Raw genomic sequence first — 17,981 nt, forward strand, 5'->3', positions numbered from 1 at the left:
ACATCGGAAGAACTAGAAGATTTTACACACTATATCAACACAAACGATAGAAACCTTGAGTTCACTGCCAACTTCAGTAATCAAACTATAGATTTTTTGGACCTCACAATATTTATAGAAAACCAAAAAATCCATACCAGAACCTTCACGAAACAGGTTGATTGCCATAATTTCATTCCACCAACCAGCAGTCATCATCAAAACTGGATAAAAAGCATACCTAAGGGACAATTCAAGAGAATCCGCAGGAATTGCTCAGATATTGATAAGTTTGAAACTCAAGCAACTATTCTTAAGTATAATTTTCTGGAACAGAATTACGATAAAACCCTTATTGAAACAGCGCTGAGAGATGCAAGGAAGACTGAAAGAAAAGACTTATCATATAAAGAAAAAAAGAATCAGGAACAGCAACAACCACTATTTATTACTCAGTATAGTAGTCAACACAAGGATTTAGAATGGATAATAGGAAGAAATTGGCACATTCTACTAAAAGATGATCTTCTGAAACAGATACTCAAGGAGAAGCCCACCTTTGTCTATAGGAGAGCAAGTAACATCATACAAAAACTGGTTAAAAGTCATCTATCACCAAAGAAGAATTCCCAAGAATACAACAAAAACTGGCTAAGGGACAAAGGGACAGGTTTTTTTCTATTGCAACCGATGCAGAGCATGTAAAACCATGAAACAACAAACCACCACTCCAATTCAGAGCTTCATCTCATACAGTACTAAGAAGGAACACCGGATCAAAGAAAAATTAAGCTGCGATTCCAAAGGAACCATTTATTTGCTATCCTGTCCCTGCAGATTGCAGTACGTTGGACGTACTATAAGAAAATTAAGCACACGACTAGGAGAACATAAGAGGAATATTGAAAATGGATCAAGGACACACAGCGTGTCTGAACATTTTAATTTACACCATAATAGATTCTTCTCTACTCTCATTTCAAGCTATATCTAAAGTGAAACATTCATGGAGAGGCGGGGATCATATTAAAGCCATGTCAAGAGAGGAAAGCAGATAGATTTATGAAATAAAAACTCTAACACCGCATGGTCTCAACATTGATTTTGAATTATCAAATTTCCTGAACTGAGATTCCTGAGGTGTGAGGCAGGGGGCCAAATGAGACCATTGGAGCTGAGGTGTAGGCAAATATGGTCAGAGAGATTTTTACAATCTTGCCACCCTGGAAACGCCCAAAGCATACCATCCGAACTTGGAAGCTAAGGAGGGTTGGGCCTGCTGAGTAGTGGGAAGAGAGACCTCCCACGAAATATAGGTACTGTAAGTAAGTTCTTCTCTCAATCTTACCTGTATGTCAACACAAAAGCCATGTCTCTACCCCTGGTAAGACCCTCTGGGCACTTGAGTTCAAATTTATTAAACTGCGTAATATTTAGAGAAATGGGGGAATTTATGAGAAGATAGTGCAGAAGAAATACTGTCCATTGAAATGAAGATTAAACCAAGGAATAAATCGATTAATGAAAAATACGAGATTAGGTCTGAAGATCCACCACAATAAATATGTTTAAATGAAATAAACCTCCTCTTTCATTCCAATTTCTCAACTAACTAAATATATTCCAATTATACCATCTCAAATGGGATATAGACATATTTAAACACTCTCCCACGATAATAGGAATAAGAATACTTAACACCAAAGTATTTGGATTGTATCCCATCAGAGGTCCTCAACAAATATTAGTTTAATTTATTTATTTATTTTATACTAAGTAGCCAATGAATTTTCCAGTCATTTTTAAGCTTCTAAAAACATACGTATTAAGTTATATTCACCCCAAGGTGATCAGAAATAGGAAGTTGTGACATAATTAACATACTGAGTACATCAAGTAAAAGATTTTTTATACTATCCAAACATAAGTTACTATTTTAGAAACACTATTTACCAATCAAAGAAGAAATATCTGCAAATTAGCTGATACAATTGCTCCTGCAACAAGGAAATAATTTATTCTATCAGAGACAATCAAGTACTCTATTTAAGACAGAGACAGGAGATCAGCATCACTATCACTGTCCCTGACAAAACCCGACTGGGAGAAACGCGTTGGGAACGCCCACTGCATACCCGCAGTCAAGCAGTAGCAAGATTTCACAAGGAGCAGCACGCACGGCTCCAGGGGCACGAGCTCTGCCGGACGGAGCTGTCCTTAATGCCGATACCGCCCGTGCCTCCAGCACGCAGCCCTGAATAGGATTTCAGAGACCCCGCATGGAGGACGCAGTGTCACTTTAACACCGCCAGAAGCCCAAGCCTGAAGCGTTCACACTATACAGTTCCGGGATCGGGGAGACCCCACGGAGGACACAGCACTGACCCTACCCTATCAGGAGAGGGTCCACTCATGCGAATGACCCCACAAGTCCAGGACAAGTCTACAGGCACCTAGGAACGGACAAAGATAGGAGGTGCGCGCACCTGTCACAATGTGGCCACACTTTTAAACACTTTTTTTGTGCACGAATTCTGTCCATACGGAGTTGCTTCAAAACTGTGGAACTGAACTACACCCTGTATACTCCTGAAAGAGCAATCAGCTGTTGCTAATATATAACTTTTAAAAGAGACTCTTTCAAGAGACTTTATGCATATTTATTATTTGTGTTTTATTTTCACATACCTGGATTTGATTGCATTTTAATTTTTTATATATCTGCATTATCCGTCACATTTTTACTTTTTACATTGTGTACTTAATAAAACGCAACAATTTTTATACCATTAAACCAAAATCTATAAATATCCACTCTCTTTTATTCTTTTTTTTTTTTTACATCTAGACTATATTAGATGTGCGCCCGATACAGACCCAAAACCCACTTTGCTATTGTTAGTGATCAGGAAAGGGATCACTGTGGTCTGTGGCAGCCTACTATATTTCATATTTTCTCCCTCCCCCCTTAGCTTTGGAAATAGCGCAGAACACATCCCTTATATTAAACAATTGACCTACTAGCACCTTGCTTTTCCTATGGGCAGTTGTATGTGGCATGTTCAAGAGTGGGGGCTTCCAACAGCCTTTTCATTCTGGCTCCAAATGGAAAAACAATTAACATTTGTTTATACCTCAGTGTTGAGGTAACTTAGTCTAAATACTCTATATGAATGGATAGGTCCTTTTCAGGGCTTAAAGCCATGTTGGCAAACAGCGGGGTCCAATGGAATGAGGTTATATGTGAGGGCAATGTAAAAAATGAAGGCTGCAGATGTACTTCAAGGTCCATTCTTCAACCCGAGCAACACCGGGTGCCCCAGCTAGTTATATATTTCATAATTTTTTACTTAATAACCTGTTGACTACACTAGATAGTCAACCTTGAGTGCCACACCATATAGAATCAGTACGGGTGTAATTCTCATACACCTAGCCTCAATAGGCCATGCAACGCAACATGCCTGGGATAATTAAGCAGCGCTGATTAGTATAGTGTCTTTTTCACTTGAATGAGTCTTAGTCGCAATTGGGTGTGACAGCCACTTCACGACAATGTACTGATTAATTTGATATGCAACACTTGTATACCTGTCTGTATAAGAAGCACAAGGGAACTTAGCGAGATATAAAACCGCAGCTGCTGCATTGTAGCACTTCATATACTGATTCACACACATATCTACCAGTGTAGCATATCAAATTAATCAGGGCAGTCCCGTGAAGCGGTTTTGTCGCATCCGATTGCAACTAAGACACACATTTAAGCAAAAAAGAAGCTGCGTCAATCAACGCGGCTGAATAGTGCCAGGTGTCTCACGCCGCATGGTGTATTGAGGCTAGGGGGTAAATTTACTAAAGTGAGAGGTTTTTAGAAGAGCGTTTTAAAAGTGATGTTGCCCATAGCAACCATTCAGATTCTACTTAACATTTAACTAGCACCTTCTAGAACAGTGATTCCCAACCTCTGTCCTTGAGGCACACTAACAGTCCTGGTTTTAGTGATATCCATGATTGTGCACAGATGGTTAAATCAAAATAACTGAGGCATTAATTAAGTCACTTGTGCTGAAGTATGGCTATCCCTAAAACCTGGACTGTTAGTGTGCCTTGAGGACCGTGGTTGGGAACCCCTGTTCTAGAGATAATAGCTAGAATCTGATTGGTTGCTATGGGCAACATCACTTTTGAAACTCTCTTCTAAAAACTCTCACTTTAGTAAATTTACCCCTAGTTGTATGAGGACGCATCTGTACTGATTCTGTAATGTTGAATGTTGGCATGGATGTTATGTCAACATGTAAAATGTAGACATCCGCATATGTCAACAAATCATTTTTCTGTATATGTATTTAACCCGAACTCTAAAATGTAATGTCGACATGTAAAATGTTGACATAATGAGCGTTTTGACTATGTCGACATTTGTGGTGTCAACATTCTGACCGGATACCTTCCTACTATGCTGAACACTGGTTGGCATATCAGGAGTACATTTAAACTCAGGTCCCAGGATCTCATTAGGGGTCATGAGCACGTTAGTAAAATGTTACAGTAGGTGGCACTGCAGATTTACTAAGTATGTTTTGTATCTATCTGGCAGCCCCGTTATTTGATTGAGGACTTTTATGTATCTGTGGCAGCATTTGAATTTTTATTTTTTTTGTTTGATGTTCTATCATGATTTATGTAATGGTGAATGCAGGCTATATGCTCTGGTTCTATTATCTGCAGATTTCGATAAATATATTAAAAGGAATAAGCCTGTACTCCGTATACTCCATAATGTACTGGGTAATGGCTGCATGACCATATAAATGCCATACACTTACAGGTATAGACACACAAACACAGTTGTTGTCGGCGCTTATCCTCACTGATGCAAGTCTGTATGTGCACAAAAAGAAGAAATACAGCAGGTGCTCAACGCCAAATTAACTGATTATATATATAAAAAATATATATTTTTGCAGTGAATAGAGATTTTTGGCATAATCTTGGCCAAGGTTATGGGCCTACCCACCACATCCGGGTAACCTCTGTCGGGTAGGTCCCTAACATACTAGGGTTCAAATCCAGAGCCCCCATACTGGCCCAGCTAAGCCGCCCCAGGGCACACCATAGTTAGAAAAGTGCAGTGTAAAAGAGAGTGTTAAAACCAGCCTAGGCTGCATATAAAGAATGAAAATAAAAAAGTGAGGTACATGTATAATAAACAAACAGTGAAGGGTTACATTTTAACCCTTCACTGTTTGTTTAGTATACATGTACCTCACTTTTTTATTTTCATAAATCAGAGGTGCCTAGGGCCACTGATATATAATATTCAGAAAGAAAGTTATTACTGCGCTCACCCCTATACCTCTGTGATTCTAATGATCAGATAGTAATGGTATAAAATGATGGTGTAACCTACCTAGATGTATAAGATTAAACACGTTATTGGAGATACCAGTGAGCAATGAAAGCAAGACTATGTATGATAAAAGGAAAGGGTAACTTTACTTATGCATATAAAACAAACAAAAAATCAGGAAAGAAATTATAATCGCGGTCGGCCGACAAGCGTTAACATGTAGGAGAAGGAGCTGGAGACGGCGCGGCGCGTAGCGGGTGTGTCTCCATAGTGGAGTGGATACCCCGTACCCGGGTCACAAGCCCAAACCGGACTGTCCACTCCCAAGACACGAGCGAGTCCCTGTGAGATGCAGGCTCTGGGGAACAGCCTTTATTAAGACGTACCTCAATAGCCTGTAATCCGGAACCTAGCTTTGTCCGGAGCCCCCCATAATACCCTTGCATACTATTCCATGCCACCCAAGCCTCAACAAACTAAACATCAATCCTAGTGCATGGACTACATATGTTACAAGCGGGACGCCGCTCAATGGGGCAGATGTATGAAGCTCTGGGAAGTGATAAAGTGGAGAGTGATAAGCGACCAACCAATCGGCTCCCAACTGTCATTTTTCAAACACAGCCTGTAACATGACAGTTGAGAGCTGAGTGGCTGGTCGTTTATCACTCTACACTTTATCACTTTCAAGAGCTTCATGCATCTGCCCCAATATCTTCTAATTGCTACAAAGTGACATATCCCCCTGGCTGTTGGATACAAACATAACACATTAGTGCGATAACTGTCCACATCTACAATTACACTTGAGAATCGGCACCCGAGTGAATGTAATATAAGCAACACTGACTTATTAAGAGGAGCTTACTTTGAGCACCTCAGCATCAAGATTGACTGAGAACAATCAATAATTGGAAACTTGGGAACCTCCCACCACTATCGTAGAATATATGTGACTTATGTACTCTATGTATTAACATACCGAATATGGACATTTAGGCCCTCATTCAGAGCCGTACGCTCTGAGCAGAGCGCACGCTCTGAATGAGGGCCGGGCTCCATTTTCATGGAGCGTCCTCCTGGACGCTCGTATAGCTGTGGGTCACCACCCACAGGCTATACGAGCGTGCATTGTGATGGTCGCGATGGTCGAGACCATCGCGACCATCGAATTTGCGAGCCGGAGCCTGCGGTTGAGGTTTTCAACCGCAAGCTCCGGAGTGATTTTGGCTTTATCAGAGCCAAAATCACTCCCACTGACATCACTAGTGATGTCAGTGGGCCGGCTTCTGACGGGAGGCGTTCCCTTAGGAACGCCCCCGTCAGGGAGGCACGCCCACCAAAGGGGGCGTGCTGTCAATCAACATTGACAGCACGCCCCCTTTGATCGGACACAACGAGCGAAGGACTTTCCTTCGCTCGTCGCGTCTGGCGCATGCGCACGACGGAGCTCCCTCCGTCGTGCGCATGCTCAGTCCATAACATCGACCCACTTGCGAGCGGACAGCCGCTCGCGAGTGGGTCTGAATCAGGCCCTTAATTTCTAGCTTAAGGTAATACATGTCAACGCTGGTCGGTCGACCGTAGTTATCATTTATTTCCTGATTTTTTTATTTTTTTTATAAGCATAAGTAAAGTTAACCTTTCCTTTTTTATCATACATAGAGCCGTATTCAATTTGAGCGGACCCGCAGTACTTGTCTGTCTCCCTGACTTTTCGCCTGTTTTGCAGGTGGAAAAGTATTGCGCGTGTGCCCGCGTTTCCCCGTATTCAATTTGAAAGTATTCGAAAACGGGACCCGGCGAAACTTAAACATGCGGAAAGTCATGTCAGATTTGGGGAAATCAGCCTGACACCCCCAAAAGATGCTCTGACATGGGGGTTAGCTATGGTTACCCCCGATTTGGCTTGCTGAAGGTATTTGGCGTTTTTAAATGGACTCAATAGCTGCTAAATAGCGTTTTTGTATAAGTGGTGAAGAATAGAATTCTGGAGGGTTTTTTTGCTGAAACTAACGTATCCCAGCAAATTTGGAGTACGTGAAAATGGGGCCAGCATATTTAAAAGTTGGTAAAGTAAAAATTTAGAAAAATCCACCTGCCGCAAGCACCTGCAATGAAAAAACACATGGGGAATACTTGGGACCCACCTGGAGTCTAGTTCGCTAGTTTTTAACTTTGTCCCCCAACTTTTTTTTTTTTTTCCGCCCGAAAAATTTAGAGATTTTTTGGGATGTTCTTATGATTTTTTATTTTTTTTAATTTTTTGATGCAGTTTACCTTTGGGGGACTGTCTGAAGGCTGCACGGGGGTTCCTGCAACGTTGCACCCCAAAACCCCAATTCTGCACTTTTTTTTTTTTCTGCCTGCTATTCATAGGCGAAATTTTTTTCGCCTATTACATCGCATTGACTTTTCGCCTAGGCGGAAAGTCTTTCAAATTGAATATGGCGATACTTTTCCGCCTGGCGAAATGTCATCGGCGAAATTTTTTTGGGCAGCACAGACGTGTAACGGTTAGCATTTTACTGCCTCACGGCACTGAGGTCATGGGTTTATTTCCCACCGCGGCTCTACCTGTGCGGAGTTTGTATATTCTCCCTGTGCTTGTGTGGGTTTCCTCCCACACTCCAAAAATATATTGGTAGGTTAACTGGTTCCCAAAACAAATTATTCATAGTGTGTATGTCGGGGCTCGACAAATCCCGGGCGCCAGGGCGACTAAGATTTTAGACCTGGCTACCGGGACTACCAAGCCAATCCCCCCGCCGCCGCAGAGAAGCTCCATTTGTCAGGCGCCCGTTGAAATTTTACCAGCGGGCACCCGACTCCCCGCAGCTGCAGCCGGAGCTCACTCCTGAGCTCCGGCGTCGGGCTTTCCCTATGGGAGAGACGTCACGGGCCAAAGTCTTGCTTTCATTGCTCACTGGTATCTCCAATAACGTGTTTAATCTCATACATCTATGTAGGTTACACCATCATTTTATACCATTACTATCTGATCATTAGAATCACAGAGGTTTAGGAGTGAGCGCAGTAATAACTTTCTTTCTGAATATTATATATCAGTGGCCCTAGGCACCTCTGATTTATGAAAATAAAAAAGTGAGGTCCATGTATACAAAACAAACAGTGAAGGGTTAAAATGTAACCCATCACTGTTTGTTTATTATACATGTACCTCACTTTTTTTATTTTCATTCTTTATATGCAACCTAGGCGCACTCCTAGCTCCAGTGTCCAGCTCCCCCCATGGTCACTATGGGAGAGACATCATGACGTCTCTCCCATAGTTCCGAAGAGCGGCAGACGGCAGCGGACGCAGGATCCTGGCCTAAGGTAAGTATTCTGGTTTTTTTTTCGTGTGTGTGCACGGCACACTTGGAGGGGGCTTAGTACTGGGGGCACTATTAGACTGGGCTTAGCACTGGGGGTACTATTGCAGGGGGCTTACTACTGGGGGCTTACTACTTGGTGCACTAATACTGGGGGTACTATTAGAGGGGGCTTAGTACTGGGGCACTATTTCAAGGGCTTACTACGGGGGGCACTAATACAGGGGGCTTACTACAAGGGGCACTATTATTGGGGGCATTATTTCAAGGGGCTTACTACTGGGGACACTATTACAGGGGGCTTACTACTGGGGGCATTATTAGAGGGGGCTTACTACTGGGAGCACTATTACAAGGGGCTTACTGCTGGGGGCACTAATACAGGGGGCACTATTACAGGGGGCTTACTACTGGAGGCACTATTACTGGGAGCTTACTACTGGGAGCACTATTACAGGGAGCTTACTACTGGGGGCACTTTTACAAGGGGCACTATTACAGGGGGCTTACTACTAGGTTGAGGAGCACTGAAAAGGCATGGGTGGTGGTCTATACAAGATTTCATAATTTTGGTAATGGACGATGGTCTGGCTCCTAAACTTTTAAATTGTTGAGCCCTGGTGTATGTGTGTGCACATGTGGTAGGGAATATAGATTGTAAGTTCCACTGGGGCAGGGCTTGATGTGAATGACCAAATATTCTCTGTAAAGCGCTGAGGAATATGTGTGCGCTATATAAATAACTGGTAATAAATAATAAATAAATAAGATTCCAGCTTTTCGCTTCAAATTGAATACGGGCCATAGTCTTGCTTTCATTGCTCACTGGTATCTCCAATAACGTGTTTAATCTCATACATCTTGGTAGGTTACACCATAATTTTATACTATTACTATCTGATCATTAGAAACACATAGAGGTATAGGGGTGAGTGCTGTAATAACTTTCTTTCTGTTTCAAACATTGAATGCATTCACTACTATATTTGTTGATATCAGTCTTTATCAATCCTGGTAATGGTCTTGACTCAAAGGGGTAAATTTACTAAGAATCTTGTTTGAAGTTGAACCCGAATCGCTGGACATCGCCGGTACATTTGGCTGCCTTTTTAGTTTTGATTGTTATACTCAGCGATTTCTTTCATATTGCGAGATCAGCTGATTTGCTCTGTTTGCAATGGACTCTGCTGTCAATTCGAATCATGAATTCACCGACAGTCTACACCGGATTCAAAACACTGCACAGATCAGTATGAAGGCTTCTGGTGTTAAAAAGTGTAATTAAAGGGTTCATTTAGAAGAAATAATAATTTACGTGGATCCCCCTCCAAAAAAGCATAACAGCCCCGGATCTCTGAGACAGGTCTGGTACTGAAAATTCTGGGGAAAAACTGGCGTGAGGTCCCTCCTATTTTCAAGTAACCAGCTCCAGGCTGAACCGGCGAGTGGGCTTATATTATAGCAGAGTGGGGTCCCCCTGCCATAGTGTAAAAAATCAACCCCAAACTAGTCAGCCCAGGGCTGGAGATTCTCACAAAGTGGGCATACCAAAAATAAAATGGGTCCCCCTACTGAGGATCTACCAGCCATGAGCTCTGTCCACTGATCTTCCACCCTGGCTCCCACTATTTATGTATTTTGGAGACAGGACAGCCCTTAGAGAATTATTATATAGATCTTGTCACGCTGGTCTGAGGTTAGTAACGCATTACATCTCCATGAAGAGGGAGATGAGCTTGATTGATTGGCTATTGGGGTGTCCAGGTCTGAGCAAATTGGAACAATTTGCTAAGTTTGTCAGTTTATTCTTCTACTGGTGAATTACAGGTGTGCTGAATTTTATATGTGGAAGATTGCTCATTAGTACTCCACTGGGTCGCTCCACAAGCAAACATTCCGCTCATTAATTATTCATGGTCTATTCAAACACTTCTCTCTGGACAAAGCCCTATTATACAATTTAATGTTTATTGCCTACTCTGTAATTTTATCATTGCTTTGGTTCCAAGTGCTTATATTTTATGGCACAATAGCTTTGGTTCATGTTGGCTCATTTCTTGTGTATTGCCTAATGTCTGCTTTGTTTTGTTTGTTTATAAAATGGGAAAACTTTCAATCAAATTACCTGATTAAAAAAAAAAAAAATCTTTATCACTCTTAAACAAAAAAGAAAACTGCCAAGACTGCTTGCTGGATTTAACATCTTGCACTTTAGAAGTACTAGAGTACCTACATTTTTGTTTTCAGAAACAACTCTCTATGACGCTAGGCAGCAACCGCAAATGTTTCATCCGATACTGGGGAAAAAAAACCATAGTCACTCCCAGAGTAAGGGTTATCCCCATTTTGCTCCCTATTGGAAGAGCAAGTGCGTAAAAAGTCACAGGAAACTGTTATATATCCTTCATAAAATAATCAAAAAGTTTGCAAACAGTGGACCTATAATATATATTCTATAATTTTTTAGAAAATTTAGCTCACATTTTAATTGATGATTTGTATTCTTTATTTGTTAAGTCCTACAACAGCGGTTACAGCTTAGAGCTCTTCCTGTCTCTATTTGCAGTGCCAGTTTGATGATCTGTGTGACTTACTGTACAGCTGCTGGTAACAAAACCTGTTGAAATCTGCCACAGATACATTCTGTGTACACAACGTGCTCACAACATTGCCAGCAAAAAAACAGTAATTTTCATTAAATCTGTTGACAGGTGAATGTCAGATTTGTTTGTGTTGTCTTTAGGGGCCCATACATATCCGTCAATACCTTTTTATATCGTAGTGGTGGATACAGAACAAGATATGAAGAATAAATCTGTATCTTGTATTGATGCGTTTATTCTTACTGTGATTTCTGCCACATCCCCTGTTATGAATAGACTATGGAGCACTGAAAGGTTATTACTAGAGACATTGTCTAGATTTCACTTTCACTGTTGGTTAATAGCAGTCACATAGTGATTGTAAGTGTTACAGGGTATTTTTTTCATTATTATTGTAAGTTGGAAATCTGTTTCATAATTAAATTTCCTTGACGTGAAGGCACTTACCAAATGCTGTTCAGTGATTGTGGGTGTTTTTTAGCTCTCCAGTGAGCGTTCTTAGGTTGTTTCCTAAGTAGTTTACTTTCTGTTTGTAATATTTTATTACTGAAAATGTTCACTAGCGAGAAGATGGATATATTTATATAAGAATGCATCTCTGTGTCTGTAGAAACATAACAAACTTGTTAATGGATCTATTGCACTAATCATTTTCCATAGAAATGAAAGCAGTGTATACATGTCTGTTTATATCCGTCTCCACTTTCTTCTGGTTTTTAATATGGAACGGAAGGTAGGATGACTCTGCTGTAGACCTTTTATATGGGCAGCAGGTATGGGGTAACTAAAGGCCACTCTGCTCCATCATCCACATCTGTGAAATGGGTTGGGTATGGGTTGCCGACGTTTGGGATCCTGGCGGTCAAAATCCAGACGCCAACATCCTGACCGTTTTGGATACTGACACCTGTCGGTCAGTGTCCTAACCCTCCCCCTAACACTCCCCCCCGCTGCCTAAACCTACTAGCCCTCCCTAGTACCTAAACGTAATCTCCCCCCTTAGTGCCTTTTCCCAGTACTTACCATCGGGGTGCCAGCGCCGGGATTCTGACAGGTGTCGGGATTATACCTACATCACCTGTGAAACACGTGTGTATTACAGATCCTCTTCTATGTCTATATGTTTCTCCTTCATTCTATTGTTTAAAACAAGAGCCGAAAGGAAAAATTGCTGTTTGGCAATGACGTAGACCTATAAATAGAGCGACACACACACAAAAGAGACCAGTATGAAAGGACCACGGTTAGCTTATGCCTAAGCCTTTGGCAATCTTCATTCGCAGCTCATATCACTTGAGTTTACTTAAGAATAAGTGCGTAGCAGGAGAAATGTATTGCATGTGTTTAATGCATATAGTCGTAAATATCACAATTATTGCTCTTATGAATAATGTCCACCTGCTCATCTTACAGTGGTCCCTCTGGAGAGGAAGTCAAATTAACTGAAAGTGGCATCAGAGTTTCAGAAATTGAGAAACCTAAAAGGCAAACAGAAGAAGATAATCCCGGCTCTGCTGAAAACGATGCCGACCAGGGACCCGAGCAAACGTTTATCTCCTCTTTCATCCCAGACACCCAACCAAGTCCTGAGGATACAGAATCCCTGCAGGGAAATGATCATGTTACACAGATAAGGAAGACCCCAGATGTAGTGGACATAAACCAAAATTTGGCAGAAACAACAGAAAGATTAGACCATTTTAATGTAAATGGCCACGAGAGAGACAACGAAAGTTGTTCTGCTGCACAATCTTCCAAAGATGTCACAAAAGACAGGACTGAGAAAGCTGAATCTTCAGAAGTCACTTATGTGGACGTTATGGAAGTGACTCGGAGATCCGTGAGCAAAAGTGGTGCGGAGCGTCTTCGGAAATTACTCTGCAAATCCAGGAGCTCTCAGACCACCCAAAAAGACCATGCTCAACCTGTAGCTGTAAAAAATAGTATGCTAGATGTCCTCACACAGACTTTAAATGAGTGGAAATCAGAGGACACATTGCAGTATCTCTTTGGGACAAATTATGTGGCAGAAGCCGCAATTCATAAACAAGACATCCCGCTTGCCAGTGACCCGATGGAGGACCTAGATGAAGATGACCTACAGATAGACACTAATGACCTAAATACTATGGGATTCTCTAATGATGCTGCACATTTGAATGAGTGTTTACCTTTCCAAAATGTGAACGATGTATCAAAGCCACTTCCTGATTATTCACAGATTAGAGCAGATACTAAAGCGTTAGATTTTCGAGTCAAAGAGTTTTTCAGGGGACATTATTTTTTACCAGAAGAGTTGCAAAATCAACAGAATGAAGAAACGAAGGTTAGTACTTATATACATTAGAGAGCAAAAACAAGACCATAGCATTAGAATAATGTTGCTGTGAAATATGGGCCCGATTCAGACCCGTTCGCAAGGCTGCGTTCGCACGCAGCCGTCCGCAGCCAAAGTATGCAAATCCCACCATAGTGGGCGTGCTAATGCCTTGCTAGCTATGTTTTGCCATGCGATCGCAGTATGAAATTAGACGCCCACCAGCCTGACACAAGACGCCCACTTTCCCTTAGTAACATGCGTCAATAATCTGTAACATCGGCTGACATCGGACCCATACGCACCACTTGTGGCTGACCATACCCTACCGCAAGCACTGCGAATGCTGCTGTGTTTAATTCAGCCATGTGACGTGTATGCTGACGATGCGTCTTAATTATGCACGCCCCCGAAATGGCGTTTCAACGCACAGATTCACCTGTGTTCGCACCACCACACCCCCGTTACCATCGAACACCCCCTGTCACCACCCACAAACTGCACGTCCTGTCACTCATGCTTGCGGAGCGCCTGTGTACTGGGTGCGATCGCTTCCCGATCGCAGTGACTGGTTCGCACACGCGCGCTGCGTCTTGTGTGCATGCGCAGATTGCAAACATCGGCAGTCTGAATCGGGCCCTATGTATCTTTGCTTAGTAATGCCATTTAAGTTTTGCAAATATGTCACAAGAATTTAATCGTTTTCACTTCCCATTTTAATAGATATCTTCGCTTTATTTGGTAATCTCTGTGGCAAACCAAGTGGAATACTTGAGAGACTATATTTTGCTACTAGGCAGCCATTTTGTGAGTTGATCAAGTTTTTATAGAAGTGTAAATTATCAGTTCACTAGTGTAAAGTTGCATCAGTGACGCTCATATTCAAAAGGCACTCGAGCTAGGGAATTGATACACTGCTCTTTTATTAATAATCAACCCCCAAAATGGCTGCCTTCACTGTCTTTAGGCAAATGGTCAGGTGATGATGACTTCCGGCGAATCCAACGGCGCTTCCGGCGGTTAGTATATCCCTAAACCTTCCCCTAGTGCCTAACCCTAACCTCCCCTCCTGTAGCCTAACACTCCCCCTAGAGCCTAACCCTAACCTCTCCTCCTATAGCCTAACCTTCCCCCTAGTGCTTAACCTCCTCTCCTGCAGCCTAGCCCTAACCCTCCCCCTAGTGCCTAACCTCCTTTCCTGCAGCCTAACCCTTCCCCTAGTTCCTAACCCTAACCTCCCCTCCTGTAGCCTAACCCTCCCCCTAGAGCCTAACCCTAACCTCTCCTCCTATAGCCTAACCTTCCCCCTAGTGCTTAACCTCCTCTCCTGCAGCCTAACCCTCCCCCTAGTGCTTAACCTCCTCTCCTGCAGCCTAACCCTCCCCCTAGTGCTTAACCTCCTCTCCTGCAGCCTAACCCTCCCCCTAGTGCTTAACCTCCTCTCCTGCAGCCTAACCCTAACCCTCCCCCTAGTGCCTAACCCTCCCCCTAGTGCCTAACCTCCTTTGCTGCAGCCTAACCCTTCCCCTAGTTCCTAACCCTAACCTCCTCTCCTGCAGCCTAACCCTTCCCCTAGTTCCTAACCCTAACCTCCCCTCCTGTAGTCTAACTCCCCCTCTAGTGCCTAACCCTCGCCCTAGTACCCAACCCTAACCGTCCCCTCCCATTGCCTTAATCTAATCTTCCACTGTAGGTACGTGCAGAATGTTTTCATTTCACATGTCGGCACTGCAGATGCCAACATTATAACTGTCTACATTGTGGTGTCGACTGACTCCATCCCACTCTTGATAGGAGAGTCTGTGCTGTGTTTAAGAAGACATCATCAATCTTTTATAGTAAAACATTATCAAGGTAAATCAGGACCTGAATTTTAAGCGTCCAATTGTTTTTGTGACCTGTAATTACCCTTGTGTGTCAGAGCATGAAGCTGCATTATTTAGTAGAATAATGATCCATTATCACCTGAAAAACATCACCCAGTGGTGTCACAAGGGGGGTGCGGCCCGTACCAGGTGTCACCTGCTGAGGGGTGACACCAAATAAACTGGTCCCCGCGGGCAGTCCGCATCTCCGGGACCCTCGGAGTGACTAAAATGGCGGTACACCCCATGAGGCCACGCCCTCCTTTCGCTGCCAGGCACACTGCATCGGGTGTTATAAGACCTTTTAACATCATATTTAATGAGAACAGGCCTGCCTGTGGCTTCAGAGAAATTTGTTGGCTTCTGTCATTGCAAATGGCCGTGTAACTTCAGTTTTCAGTTTATGGTATTTGGGTGCTCAGAAGCCTGTAAAGCCATATGCACACTATTATATTTCATTGCCTGTCTTGTATTTTGTTCCACTGATATTTCAGAATGAACCATCTTGGTCTCCAGCTCTTCCTCTTGTTGATTCTTGTTCTCAGCAACAAATCCAAAAACGAATTGTACTAGAGAAATTGAAACAAGTGTAAGTATTTTAAAGTCCCTGGGCAATGGGAAATGCATTTGTCATTGTTTTTGCAAAATCCACCCTTCCTTAACTTTATTCCATCAATAAACATGCAAACAAATACAGACAACTGAGAAAAATAGTTGACCTTCCTGAGTCAATAAGCAAAAGTTACTTGTGCACTAATGTTGGTAACTTGGTATTAGTAAATTATTGGCACTCTCATCATCCTCATCTTCGTATCTTTATATAGTGCCACAAAACTCTGCAGCTCCTGACAGTCAATATAACAAGTCATACGCAGAAACAGGAGCTTGATGGAAAAGGTACAGACATGAAATAGAGGGTAGAGTGGGCCATGCTCGTGAAAGCTTACAATCTAAAGGGAGAGAGCAAAGCTGAGATACTAGGAGGTAGGATGATAGCTGGCAGTATCCAGCAGGAGATGTATATACTATAGTAAATGATGGACTTTGAGTCCTGTCAGGCTAGGTACATGGTTCCATTATAAGTGGGTAAAAGTCTTGGGGCCATGGCTGAAGTCAGATGCTGTTCTCCTGAATGAACACTCTGTGCTTGCCAAAATTGGTGTCTATTTCCGCCTTCTAATAATGTGGATCAGGAGATTCAGAAAGATTCTGATTTGGTGAAATCTAGTCTTCTATTCCTGATTATCAGGAACATTTTACTGTGAGTTCTTTATTCTGAGTGGTGCATTTACAGATAAGAATTTATTATGCAAATTAGATTTTGAATCTAGTTCAATATTTGTCAGAAATTTCTATGAAATTATTTAGTATTTGACTGAATTCTAAAATATGGTTGTTGTTTTGTCCCCTAAATTTGGATTTTTACTTATTTTTTATCTTGTTACTTTTAATTGCAAAGACGTGGTGTGCCCATGTTTTCTTCCTTTTTTACCTGAGTGTACAACTTTTCTTCTGAAAATATTATCATATCTTGTAGGCACTCTAATGTGACGCTTGTCTTCCTATCCTCCTCCTCCTGTCCAGCTTGTGCAGGAAGCCAATTTCCCTTAAAAAAAATAAAAATCAATTAGTGTGAAAATAACATAGTAATGATAATGATACAAACTGTTTCTAGAAACAAAAATATTGTACATCATAGTAATGGGGAGTAAAAAAATAACTTCGGAATTTTATTTTAAATGTATTTGGGTTTGATTACTGATACATGGTTAATTGTTGATTTAATGTCTATTAATATCACTCTTTGAACACCCACATTAGCTTTTGACGTTACAAGTGACCAGGCCCTAATATTTGTCTACAAGCAGGGCATTAAGTTCAAGGAGAGACATCTATTTCTGATCAACCATATTTGTAATTTAATAATAAAATAGCATATTTTTAAATAATGTATTACTTCTATATATAAATCTGTAGAACAAGCCTTTCTAGGTATTTTAGGATTCCTGTAATATTTCATAATATAAAATTGTAGTACCCAGGGAAATTTTTATTTTATTTATTTTTACTGTTTGTTTTTCAAGGAAAGTTTTCTTGAAGATCTGAGGGAAGAGAACAGGGACCTAAAGTTTGTCTTGAAAACTGTAACCTTAAACAGTACTCTTCGCCTACACACAGCTGACACAGGCCCAGATTCAGAGCCGGACGCTCTGACAGAGCGCTCGCTCTGAATCAGGGCCGTCCTTCTTACTTTTTGGAGCGGCCTCCTGGCCGCTCGCATAGCAACATACCTAAGGTAGGGTCTCGTCTGCCGCAAGCCCTGGAGTGCTTTTAGCTCTATCAGAGCCAAAAGCGTTCCCACTGACATCACTATTGATGTCAGTGGGGCCGGCCTCAGACGGTAGGCGTTCCCATGGGAACACCTCCGTCTGGGCAGCCACGCCCCGGCACGCCCACCAAGGGGGCGTGCTGTCAGTCACCATCGACAGCACGCCCCCTTTGGTGCGAGACACATAACGACGGCTT

At 42.2% G+C, this 17,981-nt stretch overlaps 1 protein-coding gene across 1 annotated transcript in view; it reads left to right on the top strand.

Annotated features, from left to right (window-relative positions):
• Nucleotides 1-17,981, top strand: part of RPAP2 (RNA polymerase II associated protein 2) — a 93,009-nt gene that overhangs the window by 20,454 nt on the left and 54,574 nt on the right. The window contains exons 8-9 of the mRNA XM_088444877.1: nucleotides 12,687-13,599; nucleotides 15,950-16,044. Coding sequence (XP_088301003.1) covers nucleotides 12,687-13,599; nucleotides 15,950-16,044 — 1,008 coding nt within the window. The remainder of the gene's footprint in view (nucleotides 1-12,686; nucleotides 13,600-15,949; nucleotides 16,045-17,981) is intronic.

The sequence above is a fragment of the Taudactylus pleione genome, unplaced genomic scaffold (genome assembly GCF_031769625.1).
Source record: "Taudactylus pleione unplaced genomic scaffold, aTauple2 ptg000373l, whole genome shotgun sequence".
Lineage (NCBI taxonomy): Eukaryota > Metazoa > Chordata > Amphibia > Anura > Myobatrachidae > Taudactylus > Taudactylus pleione.